The sequence below is a fragment of the Dermacentor andersoni genome, chromosome 1 (assembly GCF_023375885.2).
Source record: "Dermacentor andersoni chromosome 1, qqDerAnde1_hic_scaffold, whole genome shotgun sequence".
Classification (NCBI taxonomy): Eukaryota; Metazoa; Arthropoda; class Arachnida; order Ixodida; family Ixodidae; genus Dermacentor; species Dermacentor andersoni.
In genome coordinates, this window is record NC_092814.1 from 196547900 (window position 1) to 196566559 (window position 18660).

The 18660-nt window shown below is 45.6% G+C and overlaps 1 protein-coding gene across 1 annotated transcript in view; it reads right to left on the reverse strand.

Annotated features, from left to right (window-relative positions):
• Positions 1-18660, reverse strand: part of LOC126546973 (cytochrome P450 4c3-like) — a 177709-nt gene that overhangs the window by 81594 nt on the left and 77455 nt on the right. The window contains exon 2 of the mRNA XM_072288718.1: positions 7744-8329. Coding sequence (XP_072144819.1) covers positions 7744-8002 — 259 coding nt within the window. The 5' untranslated portion in view covers positions 8003-8329. The remainder of the gene's footprint in view (positions 1-7743; positions 8330-18660) is intronic.

Sequence of the window (18660 nt, forward strand, 5' to 3'; positions counted from 1 at the left end):
CCCATGTATTTCATCCCACACTTTGGGAAATAATATCTAGAAACTGGTGTCCTCCTGCAAGTTCAATTCAAGTGGATACGTCTTGCAAACTCACCGGCTACAATTCGTAAATTACAATGTGTGTCATAAAGTAATTAATGAATTATGTAGTGAAGTTCTCTTAATTAGTTATATATGTGTTTCAATTTCTAGTGCAAAAAATATCCACCTTTCTTAACGCTCCAGCTCAAGAATACAATTAAGCCATCTGCCACAGGTGACTTAAAATTCTGTAAGACTTAAAAATGATCCCTCAGTATATTGCAGCAAGAATAATCACAGTCGATACAGGCTTCAGCTTCTCGTAAGCAGAAATTCTTACAACTCTATTTTAATCACTTTGCCGACGGACCTCAGTATTACACGATACTATGGTTGAAATCATGTCAGCGCTTTTGATCAATGTGCGTTCGTGTGCTTGCTACTGTTGTAAGTATCGCTTTCTCACTAACTGCGTAGAAAAATTCTCCTTGAACCATGAAAGAATATTTAATGAATACTTTCATGAAGGATACTTTGAACACTTTTTTTTTTTTGCTTTCAGGCAACTTCAACGAATGAGCCATTTGATTAATCTCTGTCGGCCCGTGCTCAAAGAGAGAGAAAGGGAGGTAGGGTGTTCATGATGACTCTGGCAAACATAGTAATTCAGTAGTAAGCAGCAAAAACACCACTGTCATTAACCATATACGAACGCACAATCAGTAAAGGCGCGAAGACAGCTCACAGCACAAATACGTGCAATGAGTTTAAGGTGGGCGCATATTGCGGACATCGGCACCAGGATCAAGGGAGGAATTATGTTGATGTTGCTTCCAACCATGTCCGCCCTATTTTAACCTACCCACCCCCTCAAAGCAGCCCCTCATTTCTGGAAACCGCAAGGTTACTCGCCGCCGCCGAGAAGATGCAGCAGCGAAAGTATGCAGTGAATCCCTATCTACTCATTGGGATCGTTCTTAGCTCGAGGACCAACACAGCCCTCTCAGCAACGTGAACGTTCACGCCACCGGATCCCCTCGCGTAGCGATGAAGTAGAATCAACGAATTAAAATGACTGGAGTATATAAATTCTCTTTGACTTTGGCTTGCCCTTACATTGCTGGCTTGAAAGAATTAAGATAACGTTGCAGCATCGGCGAAGTGACATTCACATGGTGAGAAATACGTTGCAGACTGGTCTCATCCGTGATTCGGAAGAAAACTTAAATCTAGAGCAAAAAGTTCCTAATGCTATTGTACTAACATAATCACTCATTTAGATGCACTGGCAGGTTAGTTTTTTGGACCGGTGAATGTAGCACGCACACCCTGTACTCGCGTAATACTTTCACAGGCTTTTCTAAAAGTCAAAAAAATTCAGACGATAAAGAAATTTTAAAGTGCTCTAACATTAGAACGTACTTAACCGAGAGATATGACATGAAGTCAGCCGATGTCACAAGCTTGGCCTGGCATTGTGATGTCGGATAACTCCACGAACTTAATCAATGGTTTAGTGGCTGATTCAGCACCTTCACTTGACAGCTGTTTTCGCTCTAGAAATACAGTACCATGGCGAAGCACTTCTGTCAAGCATCACGAAGTAAGCAAATGCCCTTACATTGTCGACCTTAACGTCCTTCCCTCTTTCCAGTTGGGACGCTCTCTCTCTCTTTCTCCTTGGTATTGTAAGGTACGGGAACAATTGCACAGAAAGCAACAACACAGCTTATCGCTGTTTTATAATAGAAATAACTAGCACAGCAAAAATTCACAACATGCACGCTGCACAATATGCCTAGAGAGCTTCAGAACTGGAAGGCTAAGGAACCATTATCGGCATCAGACAACTCAGTCAGACGACATTCATTGCTACTGAAAGCTACTTCGTGATGCAGCAGCTAGCCGACTCCTGCAGAAATATGGAAAAGTTCCGAACTCTGCCGTGTAATAAAGCCTGCCTAATATTAGGGACACTAATAGCTCACTGTAGTAAATTCCTGTTGCTATGCGTAACCTGGGCCGTACATGACATCATGTTGGAAAAACAACAAAACATATTTATTCGAGGACTTCAGCTATGGCCTCACTAGCATGCAATAAACATTGTGTTCATGAATGGGCTTGGCGAACTCATACTACGCATGCAAAGTTTCCTACGAGAGGAGATCTAGATCTATGTCCATGGAAAGGCATATTACCTTCGTGAGTACTGCCGCCAGCTGAAACCTAGATAAATCTATAATTTGGGGGCCACTGTTGTACCACCATGTATAGTGATTGTCCCTTCGAAGCCCTCGTGATGTTGTGATAGCTATTTTCGTTGACTTATAACTTTACGAAAGCGAGGGGCTTAAATTGTCCATTTTGTACAGTAGTATCGCTGTTTCTCATTGGGAATCAACGCCAGCCTGCAACAATTTACTATTACTTTTGAAGTGGATGAGCAGTGCTCGCGCGCAATAGCAGCCCTACGTGTTCAGCTTGGCTCCGGCTTCCTCCTGCTTTCATGCAGCTTCCGATTTTTCGAAACCGTTTTCGTGTTGTGTGTTTTTACACAGGGTTGTTTCCGAGGCCGCTTTCTGTATTTTTTCTTTCTTTCTCATTTCTCTCGCCTTGAGTTTCTTTGGAAACGTGCCTACAGCTGAGCGAGGGGCCGCGACAAAAAAGCGTTAACTGAGGCAGCGAAAGCTCGCGTGATACTTTTTCCTCCATCCGTGTGCGCTGAGGGAAAAAACGGCCGGGTCCATAGATTGCTGACGTCGCAAGTTCGTGAGTTGCGTGTCGGAAGCGGAGTTTGGTCACCCCCCTCCCCCTCCTGGCCTACTTGTATTTACCAGGTCGCTGGCGATGTTTCTGCCAGCTGCCTAACTGCATACATGAACACACTACCGGATCTTAATTTTTCCCACTCTAGAAAGTAATTCACGGCCAGCGCGAATGTGCTGTTTTATTAGTGAATCATCGTTGTTTCTCATGATGTTTCTCAATCATTATATCTCTCGCCCTCAGAGAAAGTCGCACTGACGCCAACCTTGTTCCGTATATACTAGCGTTTCAATATTGAACCTTTCATCTTTCTGTTGAGGTTTCTTTGGTCTAATTAATAGCACAGTGTGATGGTGTACGTCGCACGACAGTATACTCCGTCGACGACGACAGTTACAAACTGTTTGTGCTCTCCTAATCATCAATGTTGTTAAAGCCCACGAGAGGTTATATCATAGCTTTAACGAAACGAGTAAAGTGAGAAATTACCGCTCCATGCTTGTAGTCGTTTGCTGAATGGTTCATTCCAATAAATGACCAACCAAGGCTTCAAAACATGGAATGCCAGCTTACGGTCGGGTGGCTTTTCTGCTACCTGTATAACCATATTGTCGCATCTTTCTTGCAACTGTCTGCATGTACTCTTTCGTTGCAAGTTTAATTTGTTTTTTGTGTATGATAAAAATTGAAGTGCTTTTGTTGTCACCAGCATGCAATTCTAGTGCAGATTTTTAATGCTTGTGAAAGACTACCGCGTACGTATGACGGATGTTCCATTGAAAACTCACAGATTTTGAGAAGCACTGTTGCCAGCTTCAAGCAAAACGCGCAATGCAACGCGGATAAAGAGAGACACAGAAATAACAGAGACGAGCGCGGCGTCACGCTTTGTTCAAGTTGTATTCTGCTCTTTTACTTGCAGCTTAAATCCACCAACTGGTCCCATAATATTTTTGTTACACTATTCCAATTTGGAAAAGGAAAGCAAGCTTGCACCGAAATCTTGCCATTCATCTCATCTTTCATGTCACTACCACCAAACACTTACGTAATCTTTATATTAAGCAACTAGGCTGGAGCTCAAGTAATGCGTAAATATATACTGAACGTGAAACTTGTACCTTTAATGTGCCTTTCAGCATCTAAATCCCGCGTACACTGTCATATTCAGTGCATTCTTGAAGCACCTAATCGTGAATCTACAGTGCCGCAGAGGACTTGAAACATTTGAAATGAGAGACATTGTTATTGCCACCTCGGAGCAAAGAGCAACAGTTCACAGAAGGCGCTTCGAGGCATTTTCAGGCATTTTCAGGGCTTTTTTCCTCTACAGCCAAACAAGACAGACTGATACATCCGTCGATAGCGCATATCAGTACGAAATTTTTGTCTGCGTCTACGACGTTATGGTTTCTCTACGTGAATCCTCCGAGTAGCCCGCTGCTTCAAAACAAAGTGCGAGGCCTGGTCAAAGCTCGCGCTTGGCTTTGTCAGCGTGACCACAGTTGGGACAGAAAAATACGACTGACGGTGACTGAAGTGCAGGGAGGGAAGTTTCTCGAGCTTGGAATAAGAGCCACAAAATTCGGCTGTGTCGTACATAAAAGAACTACGTAGCATACTTGAAAGAACTAAAGTGACGTATAGAAGTCTCCCAATCGTGTTGAAATAGTGCCGTAAATGTAAAAGAAAACATCTGAAACATATACATTAATGCAGCCAATAATTCATGTGTTGCAAACGGGAGGAAAGCCAAAGCGAAACGCACATGTACTCGTTGCCTGCACTGCCGGGAGCCTCATCTTTTGGGATAATTCCGAACTCAAGCCGCACTGCCTTGGAATGTGTCTAAGTTTCAATCACATAAGGTCATCTGTGTACGTAGCGCACGTTTCTTAGTGTTTCGTAACGTAAAAGATGAGAGATGGCGAATGGGAGAGGAGGGGGGAGGACGGGAGAGGCCGACGAAGCGCAAAGCTCGGACCCATTCGGGGGTCATCTAGAAACCTCCCAGTGGTCTCGTAATTGCATCCTCGTTATGTCATATCGCTCACAACCATTCAATAAGCACGCCTCGGCGGCGACCAAATGCGCCAGAAAAACTGCTATGCGTAATGCTTATCTTATCGACAAGATCTCGCTTCCCCGCAGCCGCGTCCTCTCCGGCGCGTCAAGAGCGCTTTGTGGTCTTTGCTTTGCTCCTCTCATAAAGCGGCTAAGCGCACTGGCTCCACCTCGTTGAGAGGTTGGCCACTGCGTGCCTCTTTCCGCGGCGGGAAGCTTCGGCGGAGAAGCCGGCGACTGTAAGGCCGATGGAACGGCCTTAGGCGGCCAGCGTTACATGGTCGTTGCTATACTCAGCCGCCGCATGGCCCTTTCGTTTCTTTTTCCGCTCTCTCTGCGTGGCCTACATTCTGCGAAAAGGAAACCTCCGGGGCGAACGCTTAGCGACAGAAACTCTTAGCAGGAAGCGCACTGAAACAACAATAACGACAAGAGAGAGAAAAAAAAAAAGGAAATGAAACAATCAACACCGCACGTTCCTTCCAGCGGAACAACATCGGTGAAATAGTTTCTGCGCAGCGGAGGTGAAAGCGTGAACGCGCTGAGGTGGAGAGTAGGTGGAGAGTGGTGCGGCCGGTGATGGAACGATGCGCGTCGGATGCTATCGGGGATAGAATCGAGGAAAAGGCGCAAGGAAGGGGGGCTTAGGGAACACAAAAGCCTTCTCCAAAGAGAACGGATGTTTAGAGCAGTCACTTCGCATAACTGTCCTTGGTTCTTTCCCGTTGATGGACAACGCTGCTGCCATACCGGAAATATTTTCAACCCCTTTTATAGTGTAATTGAAAACCGCACAGTTTGACGACTAATAGATTCCTGAATAAGACTCTCGTGAAATTCCACTAGCAACAAGCATTAAGCATTAACGATCTTGCTGTATTTTGTTAACGTGGATGAAGCCCCGTTCACGAATAGGTAATCTGATTCCGGCAGTTTTCTTTCTGTCTTGCGCTTTTGACGTTTCTGATAGAGGATAATAACAATCGTTTACATGGACTAGTTGTTAGTGTGCTGAGCAGGCGAAATGTCATTTCTACTGCTAGCAATTTTTGATGAACCACACAAATGGAAGACCCTCAGTTCGGATTGCAGCAAAACGCAAAACTATACCTTATAAAGCCGTCAGATGTCATAGCGAAACAAAGCAACTGAAGCGCCAAAGGTCTATCGATTTGCTACACAAATGCTCAAAGAAATTTAACGTTTAAGTTCGCCTTGGAACCTTTTGCGACCACAGGCCCACAAGGTTAGACGCTTTACATATATACACTTCAGTGCGACAGTTTCTTTCTTCGATCGGTTATGCAACTCAAGCCGCAAAATTATGCTATTTATGCGGAAAACCTCACGGGACGAAATTATTCATTCACTGATGTTCTGTGAACATGACATTCGACTATTCAACCCGAACAAAGAAGGATGCACAGGAATGTATACCTAGTGTAGGTGTTTTGTAATAGAATCCCGATCAAACGCAGCAAAAATGCCATAGCACGAAAATGAACAAAACAACAAAACAGTATCATAGCCAAAGGGCATGTCCCATGTTGTGTAACTAAGCCACTATGACCACCCGCATTGCGTAGCAGGTCTTTCGACATTACATAGACACACGTATTCTTGTGTTCGTTTATTACATCAAATAAAGCAGCCTTGTTACTCTGGGACAACTTGAGCAGTGTGAAAATATCAGGCTATCAGGGCTGCAGATCCTGTGCTCAGAAAATCTCAAAGCGGATAAAGGCGTTTTAAGGATACCGCAGTATAGGCAGGGTAGAGAAAACCGCCTGCGTCCTAAACGACCTTTCTTAAGCCTCCTGTGCTTGAACAGGTCTCTGTACTCGAGCCGAATTCTACCTAGTCGTGATCTGGCACAGCGTACACCGCTGGCCCACTCCTGAGCACGGCTACTGCACTTTGTTTGACCTCCCCCGCTTTGCACTGCGCGTCAGCTCAGCAGGCAGTCTGCGCGCTTGACAGCGTTCGCTCAAGTGGAGAAAAAGCCACGCGGGCTTTGCACGCAGCGCCGGCTCGTTCCATTGGCCTCCCTAGAGAAACGAAAAGAGCGCGGCGGAGGGGAGCGCTTCAAGACGTCAAGAGGCGGCCATTCCTCAAGCGCTCGACGAGCTTTTCTCTCTGTCCTGGCCAGCCTAGCGAAACACCGCCGAGGAAGAGAAAGAAACGCAGCACTGCAGCCGCTGGGAAACGCAGCGCTCCATAAGGCAGGGGAACTCGTTTCGGCCCGCGAGTCGTGAACGCTCTGCAGTGCGCTGTCTGGCGCCGTCCTTGCAGCCACTCTAGGCGGCGGGAACAGCAGATAAAGCCTGTATTTTTTATTGTTTTTGCTTTCGCTCTTTCTCTTCGCGGCGGAGGAGTGTTTCGCGCGGGGCCGCTTCCTGCTTTTTTTCTTCTCTGCGAGAGCGGATCCTGCGCGGCCGGCCGCTGCCGACCGTCATGCGTATGACCCGAAGGCAACTGGGTGGCTGCCGCCGAAATCGGGACACCGCGGGTATCCGCGAGGAAGTGAGCGCCACTGCCCGCTTTTTTTGGAACCGACGGATCCCGGCGCGCTGCTCCGCGTGGCGGCCTTCTTTTGCGATTTTTGTCGGCGTGCGCCTGGCGCACGTGTGTCGATGGGACAAGCGAAAGTGCGTCTTCGTAGGCGGCGCCGGAAACAAGTAGCCGCGCGGCCTTCGCGCGTCGCTCGGTGCACTGCATGCGCTGCATGAACGGCACCGCTGCCGTTCACGCAGGCGTGCACGCACCGGTAACCGTTCAACGGGAGGTCTTCCCGAACAAACCAGGCACGACTGGGCGCGCGTTCTTCTCACGCGCACACACTCACGGGTCATGCACATCAGCAATGGCGTTTCACGCATCAACACTTACGTATATGTGGCGCAAGGAGGTGCCTGTACTTTTTGAGCTCGTACAGCACGTCCAAGTTGCCGAGGATCGGGTGCGCCGCTGTGGGACCCGGAATCTTGGAGATGAGCTCGGCGATGCGTCGACGCCGCGCGATGTGCACAGCCACGGGCACGATACACGAGAGCAGTAAGGTTAGAGACCACAGGACTCGGTGCGACGAGAAGGGCAGAAAGCCTGTCAAGGTCATGGGAAACAGGGTGGCTTCGCCGCCCGCCGACATGGTTGGCAGTGTCCGCCGGCCGAGGAGACTGTCCGCTCAGGCCGGCTCGTTGAGGTGGGCCGCTGCGCTAGTCCGGGAGCACCCAGCAGACGCACATGGTCGTCGGCCGGGAGTGACGCGCCGCTCGCGTCCGGTGCCAACGGGGGTGGCCGTCACATGGGCGTCGAGTGGTCGTCGTCGCGGGGTCCTAGCAGGCACCGGGGCAGCCGAGGGCAGCAGCAGCGGCGGCGCGGGGGCGCCGGCCTCCGGGGCCATGCTCTCGGCGTCGGCATTGCATGGGCTCCTCCACGCCGATAAGGCATGCGGCCCCAGGAAGTGGAGCGGTTCCTGTGCGTGTCCCAGGCCCCCCAGACAACGTTGCACGACTACACCACCAGCACCCCGAGGAAACGCACCGGGGACCGTACTAAAAGCATTGATGTAATCCCCGCAAACGGGAGCACTGTCTGTTCGAGACGGCCGCCTGCCACGTGACCGCGGCTAGGCCAATGGGGCCAACCGGGCGTGACGTCACCGTGAGGACCTCTCCGTGGAGGGCTTCCTCGTTGACTCTCCTCGCCGGCGTCCTGTTAGAGCGCCGCACTACGAGGGACGGAGAGGGAAAGGGCAAAAATTCAACATGGCGGTGCGAAGAGGGGGGAGAGGGAAGAAAGCCTGTGGGGGGGGGGGGGGGACTTTTGTCTGTTTTGGCCCTTTTACTGTTGGTTTCTTCTTAAGCCGCTGGGAAGTGCCCAAAAATAGAAAGTTGGCAACTGCGAGTTTCTTTCCTCAGGCTATAGGCCAGCGTGATTATCCTTCTCTTATTTCCTCTTGGCTCGCTCTTTCTTCTTCCTTTCGTCTGTTCCCTTTTCTTTTCTGCTCGGCCTCTGAGCTTATCCGGCCCTTTACCTTCTTCGTTATTGGTTGTGAAAACCAGTCGACTGTTCTGCCGCGTTCTGCAGCCCCATAAGCTGGGTGCCCCCTGAGTGAATATTACTCGCTCCCTTGGGGCCACCTGTCTGTTTTGGGCAGCGCTTTCAAGGGGGCGCCCAATAGCTGACCCGCCAGTTACGAGGCAGCGGGGATGGCTCCGGACCCGAGCCTTGCGGGGCAAACGCGTTTTCGCCGGAGTTTTCGACTTGCGGCCGTCGGGGCATTGCAGCCTTGCAATGCCGCCGTCTCACTCTCACCTCGTCACCGTTTTTGCAGATGCTGCTTCTCTTCTAGATTTGTTTGTTTTTAAAGCGGAGGCCGGTCTACGCTGCTCTCCGGCGTGTCCTGCGCCGGACGTCTCAGCTCGTCCTCCTTTCTTATCTCCTTCGTAACGCTGTTATCGCGAGCGCCTTTGCGCAACTCGGGGGGCTCTTATCTCATTTGTGCTGCGTGGCACTGGAAAAGTTTTCGTGTATTTAAGGACCCAAAACTACCTGCCTACAAGGAGCGAGACAGCAAATAGGCGAAAAAACAATGACGCTGTCGCGAGACGACGCAGGCTGATGAGCATGCAACGTCGTTGAGATGCGGAATGCAGATTCGCACGACGCTCGCTACAGTATATGTGAGCGTTGACATCTCCAAAGGCGCATAAGTGCACCTAAAATGTGCCTCTTAATGGCTGAATAGTCTGCATCGCAAGAGAAATGCGCAGGAAATGTCAGATTTATTAAAACAATTTTACTAGTTCGTATTCGAAATTTTGAAATTTGTTCCATATGTAGTGTTAAGGGGCGCTATAACGTAAAGCTACTCCAAACACTTCTATTCCAATGCTGCAATCATCCCTCGGCGATTTGTAAAAAACTTTTTTGGACTGCACCTACTTCGAAAACCGTGATAGCTACCCATCTGAAATGACGTATACACTCTGATTATGCATGATTGAACCGAACAAGAGGAAAATAGTTATTTGTGATTCGACACGTTTTCGCAATTAGCCCTCGGCTATTGGTCAAAAGTTTTCGGGCTGCACCCACTTCACCTGCCTGTCACGCGAAGTCACAAAACCGCAAAATCTCACCGCATCAAAGTGACGTGCACGCGTTAAAGATGCATTAATATGCCGAACAAAACTGAATTTCTTTCTGAATAGCTGCAGGTTGCCCCATTCCGAAAGGAATAAAAGATGGCTGCCGCCGATTGCTCCGGCACTGGCTAGTCGCACCTGCCGGAGGGCATGGGTTTATTTGCGTACAATCAAACTTTTTGCGTGGCCGTGTAACGTTTCCGAGCACTTTCGGCACGTTTACGACCTCACTCTGCCAACTTTTCTTTGCTGAGGATCCCTTTTAGCGGCATTCTTAACCTTCCGTTGCATGCCGCCGCGATTTTCGACCATCCACCGCAAGCAAAGTAAGGGAAAGCGGACCAATCGCAGACGCCGGCACCATCCTCTTCATCCTGTTATCCATTTTCAGTGCACTGGCTCGGCCCTATTGAATCCCTCTCCACTTGAGCGTGCTCCTCGCCTCTTGTCAGCCAATTAGATAAGAGAAGCCGCTCAGTGTAGGCAATGTTATTCGTTTTTCAAGCAAACAAAAGTGAGCTCTTATGAACGAGGAGAGCGTTTGATTGGTCTGTTCAGACAACCCTGCGGGTGACTGCCCGATGCTTGCGTGGACGCTTACGCAAATTGTACGTCAGGAGATTGGAATAAAAAGATATTGGTATAGTTTTACGTTATAGGGCCCCTGCGTAGCTGTGTTATTTTCTTCTTATTGGCAAGCAAGCCTTGCTGTAAGCAACACGTCTAATTCTATTACTCAGTCATCCGCTTTTCTGTATTTGGCATGTAATGCATTTATTTGCTTACACGCATCATCAGCTCTACATTTCAGTCGTAGCAATGCCACATGCAAGTAGCAGCGTTTTTCATTGAATCATCATACTGTTATTCCATTGAAGGGATACTAAAGGAAAATATTAAGCCTAGTTAGATCGATAGGCCTTGTCTTGTCTCCCAAACACTGGCGCATACCCACTGTGGGGGATTGGCCATGAAGCAGGCGGTTGCCATTATGTTTAGAATTATTCGTCTGCAAGTGTATCATCGTCTTTTGTGCGCCAATGTGCGGCAGTTGCGTAGAAAATTGTAGGAAATTGGGTGGTGGACCAGCCTTTGTCAAAGTTGACAAAGGCTGGTCCACCAGCCGAAACGTCAGTGGAATATACTGTGCTTATTCAACGTACGTCGTACTCTTTTTCTTCATTTATATATATATATATATATATATATATATATATATATATATATATATATATATATAACAAGCTGCCTGAATGTGATCGCGCATTGTGGGTAATAAATATCATGCACATTCGCGTTGATGAGCACATACAAATTCACATACTCGTAAGGTGGCCGATTTCAGGTGCACGCGTTTTGAGATTGCACATTCCCTACCACCCATCCATATTTTTGTCCTGTCCCTTTTCGTGTTAACGAGGTACACAACATATCCAATATAATTTAAGGATGCATCCTTCAATTAGATTTGATATTTTAATTCCTGCGTTATATTTGACGGCGCATGACGATACGCGAAAGACAGTCAAACGACGCCTCTTTATATTCTGATTATCGTGGTATCTCTCGCAGCATGTGATCCGCTCCCGTTTCGCTAACAATGCGCCCTCATTAACTGTCTACACGCCGGTGCGCGAGCACATCCCACCCGATTTCCAGCGTTGTGTTCCTCTCTCGTGCACTGGGTGTTTTCGGCACTGCTAAACCTACAGCCACCTTCTGAATTCATTAGGATGTTGACATGCTATTTAGCAGGCTCTTACGTAGGAGTTGCTGTCTCCTTGTTGAAGTAATAGTTCCCAGGCCTTGCTTAATTTCCTGCAAATATCCAATGAAGGTCAACCACTTTTCTAGTCATTACAAGCTTCAATTTTTGAGTGCTGACAATGCGGCGGCCAGTGGAACCTGTCTATGTGCCTCGATTAATTACTTATAGCACACGGGGCATACCTGCCAGCTGTTGTGCCCTTCCGTGTAAGCCAAAAATGAGCGGGCGGCTCAGGCGCGCCTATGTTAACCGAACAGAATATAGTCCAGTTAGGGTGTTCTGGCTGCCATGTTCAACCAGATCTAAATACGTCCTGCCGATCACATGATTGATTGAGTGATTTATTTATTCACCACACACAAAGTACACAAGAAAATTGCGCATGAAATGTGGCTGGGAAAGTGGGATAAAAGCTACATGCATGTAGCTTCACTGGCCCCACCTCCCAGTACCCAGCAGCGGACATTTTAGCGGAAGTAAACAATACAAGTACACAGAGACTGTGAGAGTTTCGATGCTTATTTGTTAAGGAATAACGGACACCTTAACAGAAGTAAATACAACATGCACACAAAAATTAACAGCAGCATTATTTGTTAAATAATACATATAGTATGGAAACTACTGCATTATGTAACCAAATGATAACAGGCATTATGCAAAAAAGCGCATACAAGTCATTTCTCGAAAGTACGCGCAGTTTCTCTAACTTCAGATGGAATTCATTTAAAATCTGTGGCACGCTAAACTGCATCATATAAAAAAAAATGGTTGGTGCGAGACCTTGGTATATTCAAAAGTTCTGTGCGCCTCAAGGAGCGTAAAGAAGCGTTATATTGCAAGTTCGAGAATGTTCTCAGATTGTGTGTATTCTTACATATTTCGCATTTAAAGGCAGACAATAGCTTAAATTCATATAACCTGTATAATTTTAAAGTTTTAAGTTTATTAAACAACGGAGATGTTTGCGCATCATATGGCTGCTTGGCAATCACTCGTAGAGCATTTTTTGCATTATAATAAGCTTATACAGAGCTTCCTCAGTGCTATTTGCCCATACGAGATGACAGTAACACAACTGCGACTCAAACAAGGCAGTGTATACTAAACGGTTCTGGGAGACTGGGAGAAAATACATACACTTCCTTAGCATGCCTAAAGCTTCCGAAAGTTTTGTTCGTAGGTAGTTTCGATCCTTTACACTGTCCATTCAAACAAGAGTACACAAGAGAAGGCAGGAAGTTTCGATCCTTTATACTGGCCATTCAAACCAGAGTACACAAGAATTCTGTGTGGTGGTCCCAAAGCATAAATTCGTTAAATATTACTCCCAGGGATTTAGCTACAGGAGAGTTTTCAATGACATAGTGATTTAAGTGTAGGACGTCACCGCGTATACAAGGTACGGATTTTGGGCGGAATAAAACAGTTTTTGCTAAGAAGAATATTAATAGCGAGTTTTCGACAGACCAAGCATTTAGTTTATGCAGAATTTTATTTACACGTTCTACTAAGTCATTAGCATCTGTTCCTGCTAGAAAGATACTTGTGTCGTCTGCATACATTATGTAATTAGCTGAGGTTTCAATGTTTACAAGACCACTTATATAAATAACGAACAACAGCGGCCCCAGGATACTGCCTTGTGGAGTGCCAGATTTAATTTCACGGGCTGTTGATAATTCTCGGTCAATGTAAACTGATTGATACCTTCTTGATAAGTAGCTACTTAATAAATCAGCTGCAATACCTAGAATTCCATAACAACACAGCTTTCTTAACATAGTGATAGGGTTTATCCGCTGGCACACTTTCGAAAAGTCAAATAAAAAACAGTGTTAGCAGTTTATTATCAATGTTGCGTAAAATAAACTTTTTTGGTGCAATAAGACCCTTACCGTTGAAAATCAGGTCTAAAGCCGTATTGATTCTTCATACATGATTCTTCAAACATCACTCATTTCGCGAGGAAAGAAAGGCCCCTTGAAACTTCGACATCCTAAATTTCTCTAGTTTCGATCCTTCGTACTGTCCATTCAAATCAGAGTAGACAAGAGAAGGAAGGAAGTCAGTTTATTAAGAATTCGGTGTGGTAGACAGGTTCCCGCACGCTAGGTTTCCAACCAACAGACCTCCCGCCGCTTGAGGTGGGTGCTATTACTAAAGCAGCCAGAACATTACCAATAATTGCTCCCCATTCCCAAACATATGGACAAAAAGAAGCTACGCACGCACAACCAATACAGAAAAAAGCTACTACAACAAATTTCTCAACCACAATGAAGAACACATTTCTACAATGATGCAGCAGTCGGTGCTTCTGAGTCAGCCACAGCTTCAAGAAATCAGCACAACACGATCGATTATACGAACGGAGCCGCAGTGAACTGAAATGTCAGCCATTGTAAAAGCCATATAGAAATGAGAACTTCTATTGCATGCCAAGTAACTGAGCAAGCAGATGCAAACGCTCGATCTGATGATCTGATGACGGTGGTAATTGCGTTTCCATCGCGATAGCAAGAGCCTGATGCAGTGGGAAAGCTTCATCAGCTCGCACGCGAGGTTACGTTGGCCCAGTGGAATTCTGCAGACATTACAAACCATGGAGTGGCCGAATTCACAAAGCATTTCTTTTGTAATTGCTCCTTGCCATTGGCCGGCCGCTTTTGCTAATAATATTCCTTGCGTACAGATTGGCTGAAATTGGTTCTTACAGACGATTTTAGCGTAAGAAGGACTGGTGGATTCGGGCCCAGCGCCTTTGTTGCTCGGATCCCCACCTAAAGCTTCCCCTTCCGCACGGCTTATCCCAGCTGGTGGTGACTTAGATTTGTCATCTGTGGATTTCTCGTCTATGATCTACTACTGTCTACTCCTAGCTCATCGCAATGGCCGGAAATCTGGAATGTGAAGTTTGTGGGTGCAAAGAGACAATAGCACACATTTTGTCCGATTGTCGTCGTTTCAATGCACAAAGAAACGCACTCAGCATTACGCTCGACAAGATTGACAATCATTTCTTTTAGGAAGCCAGAATTCTGGGACTCTGGCCCCCGTCGATGTCGTCCAGAACTGCTTTAAAAGCGCTAGTGTGATTTTTAAAAGTATCGGGACTGATACTTTTTATAGTCTCTTCTTTTCTTCTGATCTTTTCTGCCCTTACACCCTTCCACTGTGCAGAATAGCCAACCAGAAAATTCTTCTGCTTAACCTCTCTACCTTTCAGCTCTTGTTCTCTATCTGTCCCTCTTTATGGCGTTTGTTGCAGTGCTGCACGCAATAGCGATCGTCAGAGGACTGTATCAAAGAGTTTTTCTCAAACAGCAGCCCATGGACCTTCTGGACCGAACCCTTTTCAGCGCCATCGCGACGATGAGCACCGCTTATAGTAAGAGGGGCCAGGAGATCTGGCAAAGCTTGCTACTCCCAACATCAGCTGCTTTGGCTTTCAGCTGGAGCCAGAATTTTCGCGTCTGGCATAAATGACAGCCTCTCTAGCACTGAACATAACCATTGACGGGGACCTGCGAGTGCCAGATGAAACATTTACTCGCACTGTGCAACATTGTCTAACAAGCATATTGTAAGAAAACCTAGTGTTTGCCACTTAACCTACTGTGGAGAGCAAAAAATGTTTGAACTGAAAACAAGCTTACGCACCAGAGAAATGTAATATAATTTCAAAACTGGAATCAGCGCTGAAAATTAAGGAAACACTCAAAGAAGGACACAAGACGGCAGCTTTTTATGTTTTGCTCTTAAAGTAAACTGCAGTTCTTAACAAACAGCGCTCGTCCCCTGTGCTTCTGCTCATGTTTCCTTCGTTTTCTGCGCTGATTTGAGGTATGCGTCGCATCCACCTAGCCCTATTTCATACCTTACTGGTATACTATAATTGCAACAGCTAGTAAAACAAGGCAGATGTCTTAGCGTGCATTGAAAGCTGCTATACTCGAGCAACATTGCACTACTAAATATGGTATTGCGAAAAACAATAACTGCTACTCATTTGTTTACTGTCGTTGCTTACTTGCACCGTACTTGTTACCTGAGTATACGTCAGAAGAGGCTTCTCTGTTCTGTGGGTGTAAAGTGCTCTTGTAAAATGCAGACCGTGAGTAAGCACTGCAACCGCACTTGTATTGATCACCTGTTTCGCGAAAGCAATATCGCTGGTGTCGAATATGATACCCGTCTAGTTAAGGCGCAAATAAACTTATTTCGTTAAGAATGATACCAAAACAATCGCACAAAAACGTATTGATTTCCTCACAGGAAGCCGCGCGGGAAAGTGCCAGTATGTATGCAAGAATAGAAAAAGCCCGCTCATCGAAACGAACAGGTTAAACTCGATTGCAGCAACCCAACCCTAACCGCAAATATAATATCAAGTAATAATTAACTTTTGGTTCACTCTGCTCTACACTGCATAAGTTTCAGAGACAATCGTAGGGAATAGCAGGCTCTATTTACAACAAATGTTTAATTTTCTCCGAGAGTTTGAAAATGCGAAACAAGGACTGTCAATGCAGAGTGCGCAAAATTTGTTAAAATGGGAAGTCTTGCGAGAGCGACAAAGTGCCAAACATACTACTATTACAGAACAAAGTAATGCTTGAATAAACACATTTTCGTTCCGCTTATCAAGTAACTAGATTTAGTAATTGTATTATTGATTGATTCATAGGGTATAGCGTCCCCAAGCAACACTGGAGATGAGACGCGCCTTAGTGGACGGCTGCGGACAAATTTTGACCGCCTAGGTCTGTTTGCACTGCGCCAGAATCTAAATATGAGTGAGTTCTTTTTTTTTCTTTCATTTCAGCCTCCAAACGCCATATCGATGGATCCATCTTGGCAGGTGAAAAAATTTTCAAACGTATGCTTTCACTTTTCAACAACTTCGACACTTCATTAATATCACTCACTGTCTCCTTTTCCTTAACCTACTCATGCGCGTGTCCAGATATCCGCTTTAAAAAGATGCACTCGCCTAATTTATCAAAATACGTGAAATCGCAATTGGCACGGAGGCCTGAAAATACTGTTTAATTCTAAGAAAAGACTCGGAATTTAATAGTGATGATAAGCGCTTTTCCTATCTGATGCTCTTTACGTGGCATACTTAGATAACAAAGATTATGCTTGGATAATCCAGGTAAGGACAGTGCACTGCGCCAAATTAAAGCACGCCCGTTAGGCGCTAACAAAAGCACCTAAAGCTATAACGAATGCACCATGTACAGGCTGAAAAAGTATCCGACATGATATATACTGGCTCTGGGAAGCCAAGAAATTGACAACCAGGAAAAAACGGAAATAAATATTTCTCACGCATGGAAAACATTCCACGACGGAAGTTTGCTACAGGCTCTGACACTCTCGAGTTCCGCAAAAGCAGCTGTGGCAGATTATGCGATCTTCTCCCTGTTTTTTTTTTTTCCCGTCAGGTTTTCTTAGCGCATCGCTCCTGGTGCAACCGTAAATGATGCGCGATAAATATTTATTTCTTCGCTTGAAAGCGTAGGTAAACATGTACTTTCGTTTCGGGGCCTGGGTGATTTACATTACGCTTGAATATCATTACGTTTGGATATCATCTGCGTCTGAATTCGGAAAGCCGTCTCTGACTTGTTTTTTTTTTTTTCGACTATGTCATGTGCACTGAATATCGCTTGCCGACCACATCCTTCCTGTGAGGAGGCGGCTATTCCGCGAGTGTCTACACACACACACACACACACACACACACACACACACACACATATATATATATATATATATATATATATATATATATATATATATATATATATATATATATATATATATATATATATATATATATATATATATATAAGGGTGCCCCAACTATCATGCACCCAGATTTAAAAATATGCAAATGCCACGTAGCCGGCCAGAATCAAGGTAATGTGTGCCGTCGCTTGGAGATGCTCAGAATATTTTTGCATTCCGCCTAATTAGCTAATCAGTCTTAATTAATTAGTCAACTTCTCAAGGATTATAATTATATGAAAAGTGTAAATGACAAAAATTACATGCGACATGAAAAACTTCCGATACAGCTTTATTTTGCTCAGTACGAGCTGCATAAATGTATTTTTCCGAGCGGGAAAAAAGCCCGCGAATGCACGCAAAATTGCCGCGCGACTGCCCACTGGAGGCAATTTGTGTGCCTTCGCGGTCTTCTTTCACGCTCGGAAAAACATTTTTAAGTAACCCGCATTGAGTAACAGAAAGCTTTCTCGGGAGTTCTGGTGTTCCTGTACAACTTCTTTTTTTTATTGACACTTTTGATGTAACAATAATATTTGAGGAGTTGATCAATTATTTATTTCATTAATACGATTAATTATGTAATGATATAGAATGGATGGATGGATGGATGCAAAACTTTAATAAAGGTCAATGCTAGAAATAATCAGAGTATCTCCGAGTGACGGCAAACAACGTCGCCTTGGTTCTGTTCACCTACGTGGCATTTTCATATTTTTAAAATCTTGTTGCATGATAGTTGGGACACCCTGTATAAAAGAAGTAAGTCAGAAGATACCGTGCAATATGCAGAGTAGGAGGGGACACACGTGCGAAAGGTAGGTTTAACTAGCGTTTCGAGCGGGGCCCAGTCGAAACACGCCAAAGGGGAGAAGCACAACATAATAAGTACCGAAACACCAGTGCTGCAAGGATAAATAAAGTGTATGCGTTGATCATTATCAAGGCATGCAGTTGCTTTTCAGCTCCACTTCTTTAATTGAGTGAACTGAGAAAAGTGAAATAGTCGACGGTAAAGGAACTGCCAGACTTCAACAAAATCGGATATAAATAATAGAAACAGGTGCTGTAAAACCTCCTTTCGCGCCC